The sequence below is a fragment of the Chroicocephalus ridibundus genome, chromosome 5, assembly GCF_963924245.1.
Source record: "Chroicocephalus ridibundus chromosome 5, bChrRid1.1, whole genome shotgun sequence".
In the NCBI taxonomy this organism is placed as follows: Eukaryota; Metazoa; Chordata; class Aves; order Charadriiformes; family Laridae; genus Chroicocephalus; species Chroicocephalus ridibundus.
The window spans coordinates 55141419-55154530 of NC_086288.1; the positions used below are offsets into that span (position 1 = coordinate 55141419).

Genomic DNA, 13112 nt, shown 5'->3' on the forward strand with positions numbered 1-13112 from the left:
ATTGAAACCGTTTTAGGTAGCAAGGCTAAAACCGCAGCAGTGACCTGCAGGTTGGTTCAGTCTCTCTGTGCTTGTGCTTACATCCTGGAGAGGACGTTCCTGGCTCTCTCAGCACATCTCTGCTCAGCTTTCTTCTCCATTTCTTATCAGGAACCTTTTGTTCTTTCTGAATGCAACAGTCAATAGCTACCTAATACTTTAGAGACCAACTTCTGCCTGTCATAAAACAAAAGAAAATGTTATTGGCAATTACATCTAAATAGGAAGCTATAAAATCATGAGGAAAAAAATTCAGTGCATTTATTTGGATATCATGGAAAGGTTTACAAGGCAAAATCAAACCTATTTATAGAATATTCTGGTGCCTAGTCCTGCAGCATAATATGGTGTATGCACCTATTGATCACTTGTTGGAGTGTAGCAGAGCTGTGCCCTTAAAAAAAAATAAGGATTTTCTCTCCCTTCAGACAATAAGCAGCTTCCAGAATGGAGCTGTGACCCAGAGTCTTTCAGGTTGGTAGAGGAGTAAAAAAAATTATTGACTAGGGGAAAAAAAAAAAAAGGAACGAGTCTGGGGAAGAAAATGGCCTGAAAAAGCTGTACAAAAGCATAGTCAATTAGCTGCTGGAATGACTAATTTCCAGGTGGGTGGATCTGCGCAGACTGCAGAACCTTGTGTTAAGCCCCAGGGCTCTGCTCCCAGCACCTGGGAAGGGGATCTCAGAAAGGGACCCAAAAGTGTGAGTCCATCCATTGGGGAGCTGCATCACACAGGCAGCAGGTGATGTCCCAGAAGACACCGGGCAAGCTCCAGACCTCCCTCTGAAAGGGAACACTCTTTAGCCAAACAGATATCTTGATCCTTCCTTTCAGGTATCTGAGCAGGAGTCAGCTTTTTTTTCGTTTAAGAGCTTCACCGAGCACTGCTGAGTGGTCAGAGTGGGGTCAGACTGGCAGGACTTTGTCTCTGCTGCTGGTGGGCTGAGCATCACCCACTGTTTTACCCGCTTTTACAGGGCTGACTGGCTGCTCGGAGCAGAACGAGGAGGAGGAGGAGGAGGAGATGCTCCCTTCCATCCTCTGCTGCAACCTTTTCAGCCTGCTGCAGAGAACGTGGTCCAAGAGAGAGGACTGGAGCAGCGACCATAGCTCTACCATTCGATAGGTTGGGAACTTAACTGGCAAAGTGTGTCTTAATGCAAAATACCGGCTGTGTATTTTGCATTAAGTAGGCATTGATTAAAATACAGAATTCTGTATTTTATTCTATACAGAATTATAGTTTATCTGTGACCCAGACACCTGCGCTGCCGACTGTATACTCCACCTACCAGGCTACAGAGACGTGCTGCTTCTCATGTGCCCTTTTCCAGGCCTCCTCAGCCTCACCGGTCTCCGATGCGCTGGAGGGAGCAGGGGGAAGGTGCCCTGGGCCTCCCGCCACCCTGGCTCCTGCTGTTTAGTGCGCTCAGCTGGCGTGTGTGGGTTTCAGCCGAGAAAAGGTTTGAACACAATTTCCCAGCTCCTACAGGAGCATTTCACGGTGAAGTTTCTGCATAAAAGATAGGTAGCATCGCTGCCTCCTCCTCCTCTACCCACCTTTTATAAGGAAACCAGCAGCTGAAACGTATTTTGCAAAGAGCTTGATCTTGGCACTGGAGGTCAAGTGTTGAAGAAAATCAAATGTTGCTAGCATGGGATGCTCAGAGGCTCTGGGGAGAGAAATGTCCAGTTTCCAGCCCCAAACTGGGTTTACTGGGGAGATAAATTCTATGCTTGACTGGGTGAATTATTTTTTTTCCATGAGCCCCAGTGAACTTGAAGGTAAAATAATGAGGAACCTTCCTAGGTAAAACCACAACATAAGTGACCACAAGTGACTTCAGGGTTAGGTACAATATTACGCCTATTTTCTCCCATATGTACACTCAGAAAAAAGATTTCAATATGTCATTTTAAAAACTGAAAAGCCATGACAGTACCCCACCAAATTTCAAAATGGCACCTACAGATACTAGAATATCTTCATCTATAGTAAAACAAATTTATATTTTGTTCTGTATAAGATAACAAAAACACCTCTTGGCTGGTTTGCTGCTTAGCTGACTTTCTGACCTCTGCCTTTAAGACTCGCCTAATTTGAAACTCATCACAGATGATGATTTCCTAATTTGCTAGCAATATCTTTTCCCATATCCTATTTACTGTTAATGTAAGTTAACATGTCCTGCTTACAACTGTTAGCTCGTATTTGCTGAGCTGCTCTTTATGCTGTCTTTTGCCTTCTCGTACATCTGCCTTATACTGTTTCTTAAACTATCTCGTTCTACGCAATACACTTTGGCCTAAGAGCTGGGATTAAATGGTAGGTATAAACCCAAGTCTAGCATCTCTGCAACTTCAACCTTGAATGACTAAAGTTTACCCAGGGAAGGAAATACACAGTATATTTGGGGTAAACTGTGGGTTCATAGTGAAAATTAATAATACTGGGGAAAAAATTAGTGGATTGAAAGATATTAAAGCAACTCGGCTGAAATGCTTTTAGGTTAAATAATATATTCTGAAAAGTCACTTTTGTTCTATGATAAGGTGGGAGCTATATGTTAATTTCTTTTATTCTTGGATCATTTTCTCTCTGAGGTGTCATCAGTTGAATTTTCAGTACTACATTGAAATGAATATTCATCACTGAGTTACAGCTTTTGAAAGATCTGCAGGGAGAAAAAAAAAAAAAAAACAAACCCAAACCCAACCCCTTTTCTTCCCCCTCTTTCTGCAGCTCTGAACGTGCACAGCTCCCTCTGGTTAGCAAAGCAGCACACAGCATCCGTGCGCTCCTGGGCACCGTCCTTGGGATCTCCAGGTGTCTCACTGGGCCAGGTCCCACTGGGAGCAGGGGGCCTGAGGAGGGTGAAACACAAGCATAAGAGTTTGCAGGGCTGGGCCCTGCAGGAACAATGTGAAAAATAACATCCCACTCGTTTCATAGCACGCTTGAGCTGGCGGTGAGAGGGGTGGCTCAGGTATTCCTTCATGGGAGCAAGGGTGCTTCAGCTCATCACAGGTGGTTGGTGCTCATTTTTTGGCGGTGGAATAGTTACAAAGCAGCTTCAGGCTGATGAGAGCAGAACTGCAGGTAAGCGGAGAAAACCACACCTTCAAATGCCCTACAAGCACAGATAAAACCTGCACAAAACCAGGAAAACGGGCAAAATGGTATTAGAGAGTGAGTGAAATTGTGTAGGTATCGGACACCGGGGGCAGGAAATTCATGAAATAAGAGTGAAATATGGGATAAATTACAGTATTGCTTACAATGACATACAGCTCTCGCTGCTGAACAGCGTGGTTTAAAAACCCGATAGATAAAATGGAGTAATAAGGTGAATCCCCTGACTGACAAGAGAGGAGCTTTTCACCAACAAGCTCTTTAAAAGATGTGTTTTAAAAGCGATCACAATGGGGTGTAGAATGATGCTACAGTAAATTGCACAAGGGATTTGCAATTTACAAAGAAGGGGAAACAACTTTCACAAGGGTGAGCCTGGGATGGTGCAGCTAAACCCTACCCAAACCCCAAGAGATGGAGCCTCTGCGTGGCCCTCGGCTCCTGCTGCTTCCGCTGCGATCAGTGAAATGCTCTCGATGGGACATAGAGTGTTTGTGTAGAAATAAAATTGCCACGATGTTAAGAACACTTCTGAATATTTAAAATCATAACACAAATTCTTTACATTCTGTGTCAATAATGATACATGGAATTTTGGGCTCAGTGGGTAATAAGGCTGTATTTAGTGCCACACAGTGGTAAAAAAAAATAATTTCAGTGAGGATGGATATTATGAAGCACTGCAGAGGAAACCTTTTAGATGCTAATGCTAAGCTTGGAAAAGCAAAAAATGCATTTAAAAAAAATGAAGGTACACCAATCAGTTGATGATAGGTATTGCCTAAATTTCCTCACCCAAGGATGGTTTATACCACTAGCTGTCTAGATACACAATATATGAAATTTATAATTTGTAATCTGTAATTTATAGTCAGCTGCCTTTGCAATAAGGAGGGCGCTTTGCTTATTTATAGCCCTGACAAAATAGTGAGGGATGTGACAGTGGAACGTGCCAGCCCTTGCAGGTGATGAGCTGCACAGCAGCCATCGGGCAGGGACATATGGGATTAGAGCTGTAAAGGTATCTCAAACAACTGAAATAATATGGAGTAGTCTCTGAAAAAAAGGCTAATTTGGGATCCCTGGATTGGGAAGACTTTTGCGCATTTCCATAATTAGTAGTTTTCTTGCTCAGGTAGTGCAGAGAAATATTTCTGTTGCCAATAAAGCAAGTAATGTTGCTTCTGCAAGTGTAATGTTACGTGATGCAATTTATTTCTGGCCATCCAGGAGCTCAGCAACCCTCTGAGTGTTGTTCAGCATGATTTTGTGCCACGCTGTCACGCCGCAAGGATTTGGGGGCAAGAAGGCAGACCCCTGCTCAAAATGGTCTGTTGTACCAGCTCGGTCAGTAGCAGCACGGGAATGGTGGTGACACAGCCTTGCTGCCCCTTTCGGCAGGGACAGGCCTGCGCACACACGCAGGCAGACACACAGCCACATGCTTTCTCTTTTTCGAGCAGTCCCTTGAAAGCAGGTACTAGTTTATGAAGTCTGTTAGAGACTGAGGAATAACTGATCATTAGTTTCTTGTTGTATGGCTACGCTAAGCTGGGAATCTGTTCTCAGCAAGGTGCCAGGGAGAAATCAAGAATGTGGGCAGCACTCGCTAGTTTTTGGTTGCATATTAAGTATGGGCTTTATTGATTTCTATGAAAATGAACCTCATGAAGTTCAACCAGGCCAACTGCAAGGTCCTGCACCTGGGTCATGGCAATCCCAGGCACAAATACAGGTTGGGTGAAGAATGGCTTGAGAGCAGCCCTGAGGAGAAGGACTTGGGGGTGCTGGTGGATGAGAAGCTCAACATGAGCCGGCAATGTGCACTTGCAGCCCAGAAAGCCAACTGCATCCTGGGTCACATCAAAAGAAGTATGGCCAGCAGGTCGAGGGAGGTGATTCTGCCCCTCTACTCGGCTCTGGTGAGACCCCACCTGGAGTACTGTGTCCAGCTCTGGAGTCCTCAGCACAAGAAGGACATGGACCTGTTGGAACGAGTCCAGCAGAGGACCATGAAGATGATCAGGGGGTTGGAGCACCTCTGCTATGAGGACAGGTGAGAGAATTGGGGCTGTTCAGCCTGGAGAAGAGAAGGCTCCAGGGAGACCTTACAGCGGCCTTCCAGTACCTCAAGGGGGCCTACAGGAAGGATGGGGAGGGACTCTTTATCAGGGAGTGTAATGATAGGATGAGGGGTAACGGTTTCAAACTGAAGGAGGGTAGATTTAGATTCGATACTAGGAAGAAATTCTTTCCTGTGAGGGTGGTGAGGCACTGGAACAGGTCGCCCAGGGAGGTTGTGGGTGCCCCATCCCTGGAAGTGTTCAAGGCCAGGCTGGATGGGGCTTTGAGCAGCCTGGTCTAGTGGGAGGTGTCCCTGCCCAGGGCAGGTGGGTTGGAACTGGATGATCTTTAAGGTCCCTTCCAACCCAAACCATTCTGTGATTCTATGATTCTATGATTTAACCATGGCCACAGGATAAGAGTAGCCATTGCAGTGCCAGTTCCAGCCGCACCAGTGAGATGCTCCCATTCGTAGCCATTGTGGCTCTAATGCTTCTTGGGTGGGGGACCCCTCTGCGGGCGTCTGGGCCAGGTACGGCGCTGGTGGGTATGCCAGGCACACGTAGCGTGAGGGGAACATGGGACTCTGAGGTCTTACCGGGGTCGGACAGCTCTGATGGGCACAGAGCAACCATCACCAAGGCAAGCCTGGCCCCTGGCGTGATGTGACCCAACAGTGGCAGGGCAGAGAGGAGCACAGCCTTTCCCGAAGCAGCTGGCAGTCACAGCCATTAAAGGGCCTCGGGACCCTGTGCCCGATAGTAGGAAGAAAGTTTGAAGTGGTGTTTAGTCCATTTAGTCAGTACAGCCAAACCAAGGGACAAAATGTGGCTAAATGAAAGGACAGCTGTAACGCTTAAAACATGCTGAAACAATCAAATAGGCCCCAAAAGATGAAGATTCATCTTGAAAGAAGATGAATACACTTAAACATATGTGTGCTTATACACAGTTATGAATGCATCAACCCTGTGGCTTAACATCAGAAGTGGGAAATGCAGGAAAACAGCTCTAGGTATGTGACTTGACCAGTTAGCTCATCGTACCGGGCTTCAGCTGGGAGAGGAAAGTGTTTTTGCAGTTAAAGCAGCGCTCTGCAGCTACAGAGCTCTTGTTCCTATGTCTGCTGCGCAGCGTGATCTCCAGCCGGAGCTGCAACGCTGCACAGAACCATGGTGCAGCTGCACAGGGAGTTGCAGCACCTCTACCTGCACAGCACGTTTGCACGTGCAGTCGGACAGGGAATGACTTGACTCTTGGCATAAGATGGGAATAGCACCAAAAAGGACCCTTCTGAAGATAAAGGAACTGAAATTGACACTTATTGCAGTTTGCACTGGGATGGTCACCTGCAAAGTGCTCCAAAATTCTATTTGGTTCAGTCTTGCTTCAGCTGCAGAGTCACAGCTGATGTCTGCTGCTTGCTCCGCTGAAAGCAAACTCTTCCACTTCTCCGCGCAGACGTTTTTCAGGTAAAGAAGCAAGAACTGCTGTCATTAGTCTTGCTTCATGCAGAAATACTATGGCATGCGATTTGGGGGGTATTTAAATTTATTTAAAATAAAATGGTTACAGTGTGCAACCCAACATTGCCAATGGTATAGTAATATTGTATTGGTAGAGAAGCCTTATCATGTTATAGGAAGTAAATCCACGTGGGGTGGGTCACCAGCACATAAAACTGCACAGAATCCTCCACGCTGCAAAAAAAGATAGACTTGTTTTGGTTTGTTTTTATTTAACTAAGAAGGAGCCTTCATGGCAGGCCTGCAACAACCCCACAGCTGTGGGTACCAAACAGGCTCCAAGGCAGCTCCTGTGAGACCCGTCCCGTGCAGCCGGGGTGGCACACGTGAAGATTTAGGCTGCAGTCTCCATCAGCCGAAGCTTGGCAGGCTGCATCCCAGAGATGCTGCTGTAGAAAAGCAGCCTCCAGCTGACTCATGGCTCCAGCCCTTGTGTGGCCTCTGCGCTGGGATGAATATTGAGCCTTTTGGCCAAGAACAGAATTTTAAAAAGCAGCAAAAGAGAGAAAATATTCAGTGAGAGCTCGTGGGAGCCGTTAAACCCAGGCTCTTCCACAAAGGAGCAGAAATTAACATTCGAGACAGGGAAGGAAGCACAGTAGGATTTATTTTTACAGCCCAGCACGCTTGTAAACTGCATGGCGGTACGTGGAAGAAGTGAAGGGATCCATATTACTAGCATATGGAGCACAGGCAAAGACGGCTTCTTGAGAGCAGTTTGACAATTAATTGGCTGCTTTCTGCTCAAAATATTTGTGACAGTAGCAAGTCAGAGATGCCACAAAGATGACAAATTCTTTGAAGTCCACTTGGGAGTCACCGTTTTCATCCAGGTTCTTGAAGACTTTATCAATGGCGTCCTTGTCCTTCCCTGACTGCAAAAGAAAAGGAGCAGGTTTAGGTGAGAGGTGGCACAAACCCTAATGCAGCATCGTAACTACCTGTACCCCCAAAGCAAGGGTCCTGGTTGGGGTCCAGGCCCTCACCGAGGCATGCAGGGGGGCACCCAGGGAGCATGAGGCTGATGCCAGCTCAGGTACATTGTACCTTTCTGTGGGGGTGTGATGGAGGTGTAACAGCTCCTGCACGCAGCCTTGCCGTAGGCCTGCCTGGAGTGTCAGGTTATCATATTTTCTGCTAGTGAGGCCTTTTTTTTTAATTCTCTCTGATTGTTTCGTGCATCATATCTCTGGGTATAAAGCCATGATTTCCTTTGCACCGTGTTTGGCTGAGATCACTGCTCAGCGCCCAGCATGGGACGAAGGTCACATCCCCGGGGAGCCGTGCCTCTGCCTGCCCATCTCAGCCAGAGCTGCACGTCTCCTCCTCCAGCTGCCTGAAAAGCACATCATTCCCGCAGGAATTCGGGCCGCTGCTGGGATCAGGCCCATGCACATGGGGAACAGGCAGAGGTTGGGGGGCTCTGGGTGATGGCGGGGGCAAGCGTGAATCCCGGCATCCTCATGGCACGGGCGCACACCTGCATCTTCCCACCCTCTCCGCAGCAGGAACGACCACATCGCACCTCTGAAAGTGTATGCTCCCGTGTTTATTACACCTGAGAGCTGTGGTCACCAGCACGGACAGGCACCTTTTCTACATTTAAAACAACATTTATGGTGGCTAAGCTGTGTAATGCAAAGCCTGGAGGATGTTACCCGGCTGAACTAAATGCCACGCATTCCCCATCCGCTCCCGTGGAACGGCTGGGCTGGAGCTCGGGCGGTTTGCAGTTCTGCAAAATGCTGCGTTCCTGGGGCAAATGTCAGATTTAAGCTTCATTAAGCACCGCCACCCCAGCAAAGATGCAAAGGGCCTCAGAAGTGCTTCGAGTGCTCCCTCTGGCCTTGGTGCCCGGCACAAGCTGCTCACAGGAGCTGGCGCCCTGGAAGGCACCTCCTGAAGCAACCCTGATGCTGAGCTTGAGCCATGGCAGCAAAAAATATCAGGAAAATCTTTTTCTTTCTAAATTGCCATAATTCTGGCGGGTTGACTCAAGTCCATCTCAAGGCTGATGTTAAGTGAGGCACCACCCAAGTAAAAAGAGATTTCTTTTTTTTTTTCCCCTAATCTTTCCAAAATAAATAAAAAAGAAAGGTTATTTTCCTGAAGTAGCTTACAGGAGGGCTTTTCGGCTTGAGTCCCAGCACTGATTAACTACGGTGATTTTAGAAAACGCAATTTTATAAATAAACAAGGGATGGCAGTAGAGATCTATCTAATGTAGGAAACAACTGCGTGCATTTTGTTGAAGCTAAAAAAAACACAAATCCGCTATTATACTAGGAAGAAATTATATAAACTTTTGGAATATTTACAGGAATTTTAAATAATGACAACCTTAACTGAAACCTGATGGCACCTCTTGATCATGGTCTAATCAACTAAATTTCTCATTCTGTAATTTCGTGTTTCACTTTAAATATATGCCCTTTTAAAATCACTAAAAATTGAACCAGTTCCGTAGATCTGACTGATGAATGTGTCTGGAAGGTTTTATTTCTTTGCAAATTACAATCAGTTTTAGTTTTATAAGCGAATATTTTAAGTTTAGTGAAAGATATGAACTAGTCCTCTGAAGTACTTTGAAATGTGGGAATTATTTTTTTTGTGAACTCTGAGTCCAGTCCTTCAGTGCTGTGGTATGGATTTATTGCTGCCTCCGATTGATTCCAGACCTTTCCAGGTACTTGTGAGCTGTGTCAGGTATAACCAATTCTAAGACCAGAAATATATATGAATATTTAAAAGACTCTGTTTCCCAGAACATTCTTGCAACTAAAAAAAAATATTGATATGTCCATAAACAGCAGGTAAAAGTTTCTTTTCTGAAGCCAAACTTTTTTCTTGCTTTTTTTTTTTTTTTTTTTGTAGTCTGCAACACAAGACATTGTTGGTTTAAATTTATTGTAAGTACTGGCATAAAATGTTATTTTGTGGTTTGCTTTTTTTTTCTAGAAGAGGTAAAATGGGAAGAAAAATGGAGACTAGAATATAAAAGGACATTCAGTTAATTATCTCCCTGGAAAATACCATTTTTTCCATCAGTTTCAGAAAATAAGCAGAACCAGTAAAAGAAACTATGGGGGCCTAGAAAAGGTGGTGCCTGGCCAGTAATCACAGAGAGGAACGACCTTTGAGCATCGCCCCATTTGGTAGTTGTCTAGCGCAGCAGCTCCCCAAGTTTTTTTAGACCAAATGTCAAGTTTCTGGGGGATTTCCACGCCCCGTTGGAATTGCCGTTTTGTTGTTGGTTTTGTTTTTTTTTTATGTGTAAGTGTTACAGGTAACGTAGAGCTCCATGACCAGGAACAGGATGGTTCCTATGACGCTGTTGGGTCACAACCACTGATCTCTCTTCCAGAGTTTTTTTCAGAGACATTTTCATCTATCCTCCCAGAGCCACCCAGGTTCTGATTCTGAATATCGCATCTGTGTTTCGTTTGTGAGTCATAAATCCAGCAGGCCTGGATTTCATAGGGTGATTTCATATAGCTTGCATGGAAAGATACTAAATTGTATCAAGTACCCTGGCTGCAGTGCCCTGAAATAGTTGTTAAAAAAACTGAATTAAGCTGGAGACAAAAAGTGGTAGCCACATTTGGAACATGTGGTTCTAGGCTTTTGCAATTAAGACTAATAACTGTAGGGACAGATAAACATTACTCTTGTGTGGAAAGAACAAGACATTTAAAAGTGTTTTCTGGATTTTTAGTGAAGGGAAGCAAATAAAAAACAATTGAAAATTAAAAGCATTTTGTCTCCCAGGCAGCTAGAGCTTTTTGCTATAACATATTAAGCATTTTGAATACCTACTAAGAGAAATTATTTATATATATATATATAAAATATATATATATAAACACCCTACTTAAATGCACATGATGATTACAAATCTATGTTGTCAAATACTTTTTCAAGTCTTTCTTTTACTATTAAAGACAAATGCAAAACAGTTTGCTCTGAGTTCACCTGTTGTTCTTGTTTATGCAGCATTTTGCTGAGCATGCTGAGTATGTAGTAGAAATACCTAGAGAAAGTAAGTGTATAAATATTTAGAGAGATTCCCCATCTGCAATCAAGATCTTCGATTGCTGACAACATAAGTACCTTCACAGCAGTTGTGACGTGAGATGAGCTTATAAATCCAGGGATAAACAGAAGAAGTAGGTGAGTTCTGAAGATGAAACCCAGTCTATTTCAAAGCCATTGTCCTGATAACTCCAGTGATGAATTTAGTAAACAGGGAATGGCCCTGAGCATTAGAATCAGTTTTACACAGTATGCGCAAAGACTTTTTTTGGGAAATTTTTTCTACAAACCATTGCATGTTTCTGGGTGTAATTTCCCCTGTAATGTACTAAAAGCTATGTCTGCAGGCAGCCCCTCCACCCGCTATATAGAAATGATGCCGTGCTGTTCTCTTACCGAGAGGAAGTTTGGGAGCTCTTTTTCCAGGAGGGTCTTCAGTTCTGCTTTGGTGAGGGTTTGCCTGTTGCCATCCATCTTTGCGTACTTGTCAAAGACCGCAATGGTCATTCCCATTGCAGTTTCCAGCTGAGACATGTTGCTGCTAGAGTCTGGCTTTCTTCTGAACAGGAACAGCCTCAGGGCTCTCTCGGAGGATGGAGACTGCTCTTATTCTGGGGTTCTTTATGCAACTGTCCCATCCAATCAACGGTGGCACACCAGAGGGATGGTCATCCCTTAGCAAACATCCGTATCTAAGCACTGTTTGGAGCACACACCTCTGTGCTAACAGCTATTCAAGATTCTGGCTTTATCACCCTGGTGTGGCTGGTACAACCAGTTGCTCACCAGTAGAAACCAGCCTCTCCTTCAAGATACACAGTGTGACTAACAAACGAAAATCAGATTTTGATATTGTTTGCTCGAGAATCAGATTTGTTCCTTCAGATAACCCCATCTGAGCAGAGGGTCAATAGCCCAGTTTCACCAGAGTATATGCTATATATGCTCAGGAGGAAGGGGAGCATCTCACTTCTTCACTACCATAGTTAGGGGCTCTGTGAGGTGCTGGCTGTGCTCAGCCAAGACTCTCCTCTCTGCCATGCAGAGGACCTTGTTGCAGACCTGATGTCTCACCAGCACACCCTGGGAGTGAGATTCACTGGATGAAAAGTAGAGGTCTGTGACGCAGATAGCTAACTTGGTTCCCCTGGCCTTGCACTCGGGCCAGAGTAGATGTCTGAAACAGATCTGCTGAATCAACATCTCTCCAGGACCAGTAAAGGGAACTTTGCAGAGGTGCTCCACAAAGAACTTGCTCAGAGGGGGATATTTGAAGGAGTAAATCTGATACTTCAGCAAACAGCCAGTATCAAAATCCATCTGCAGTGAAATAACTTGTTATTGACATTATGCAGCATCAAACCTTGCAATAAAATGGACTGTGCTGAAAAAAAAGATCACTTTGAAGTCCTGTGGTCCTCTGTGACTTATGGTGAGCTTTGTGATTAGCTTGAAAACTGTGGTCCCCCGTCATTAAAACGCCAAACACTGGACCCATGTTTACATACAACAGAGCTGTTTGAGGGTCTGCGCTGGGAGCTGAGCAGTACATGGACAGTGTTAGCTCAGTTGGTGGAAGCTGATCAGCGATAGCTACACTGAGTTTTGAACAAGTTAAATTTTCTGGCCAAGCAGCAAGGTAACTCGGCCCCCGTCAAACTCCAGGTGGCTATGCTAGTCCTGGCGGAGCTTATTTCAGGTGAGTTACACCTACACTAGAGTCTGCAGATTGGACACAATCTGAGCAAATTATCTGGGGGAACCTATCAAAACTAGGGCATCATGCATGAATAATGCTGATGGATCCAAGGGTGCAGTGTTCTCTGTAGAAGACCCTGACTATGGATTCCACAAATTAAATCCAAGTTTGGATGTCTTTGGACATAGAATCATAGAATGGTTCGGGTTGGAAGGGACCTTAAAGACCATCTAGTCCCAACCCCCCCGCCATGGGCAGGGACACCTCCCACTAGACCAGGCTGCTCAAAGCCCCATCCAGCCTGGCCTTGAACACTTCCAGGGATGGGGCATCCACAACTTCTCTGGACAACCTGTTCCAGTGTCTCACCACCCTTACAGTAAAGAATTTATTCCTAACATCTAATCTAAATCTCCCCTCTTTCAGTTTAAAACTGTTACCCTTCATCCTATCGCTCCACTCCCTGACAAAGAGTCCCTCCCCATCTTTCCTGTAGGCCCCTTTGAGGTACTGGAAGGCTGCTATAAGGTCTCCCCAGAAAACATGCTTGACGACAATTTTCCACTCATGTTATGCTATAGAGAAATTAGCAAAAAATGGGTTTTAATTGAGAAAAAAA

At 45.1% G+C, this 13112-nt stretch overlaps 1 protein-coding gene across 1 annotated transcript; it reads right to left on the reverse strand.

Moving 5' to 3' along the window:
• Positions 1-6769: 6769 nt before the first annotated feature.
• Positions 6770-12759, reverse strand: S100P (S100 calcium binding protein P). The gene is made up of 2 exons (XM_063335534.1): positions 11191-12759; positions 6770-7637 (listed from the first exon to the last, which is right to left on the reverse strand). Exons 1-2 carry the CDS (start codon positions 11326-11328, stop codon positions 7488-7490), a joined length of 288 nt encoding a protein of 95 aa, XP_063191604.1. The 5' UTR covers positions 11329-12759; the 3' UTR covers positions 6770-7487.
• Between the last annotated feature and the right edge of the window lie 353 nt (positions 12760-13112).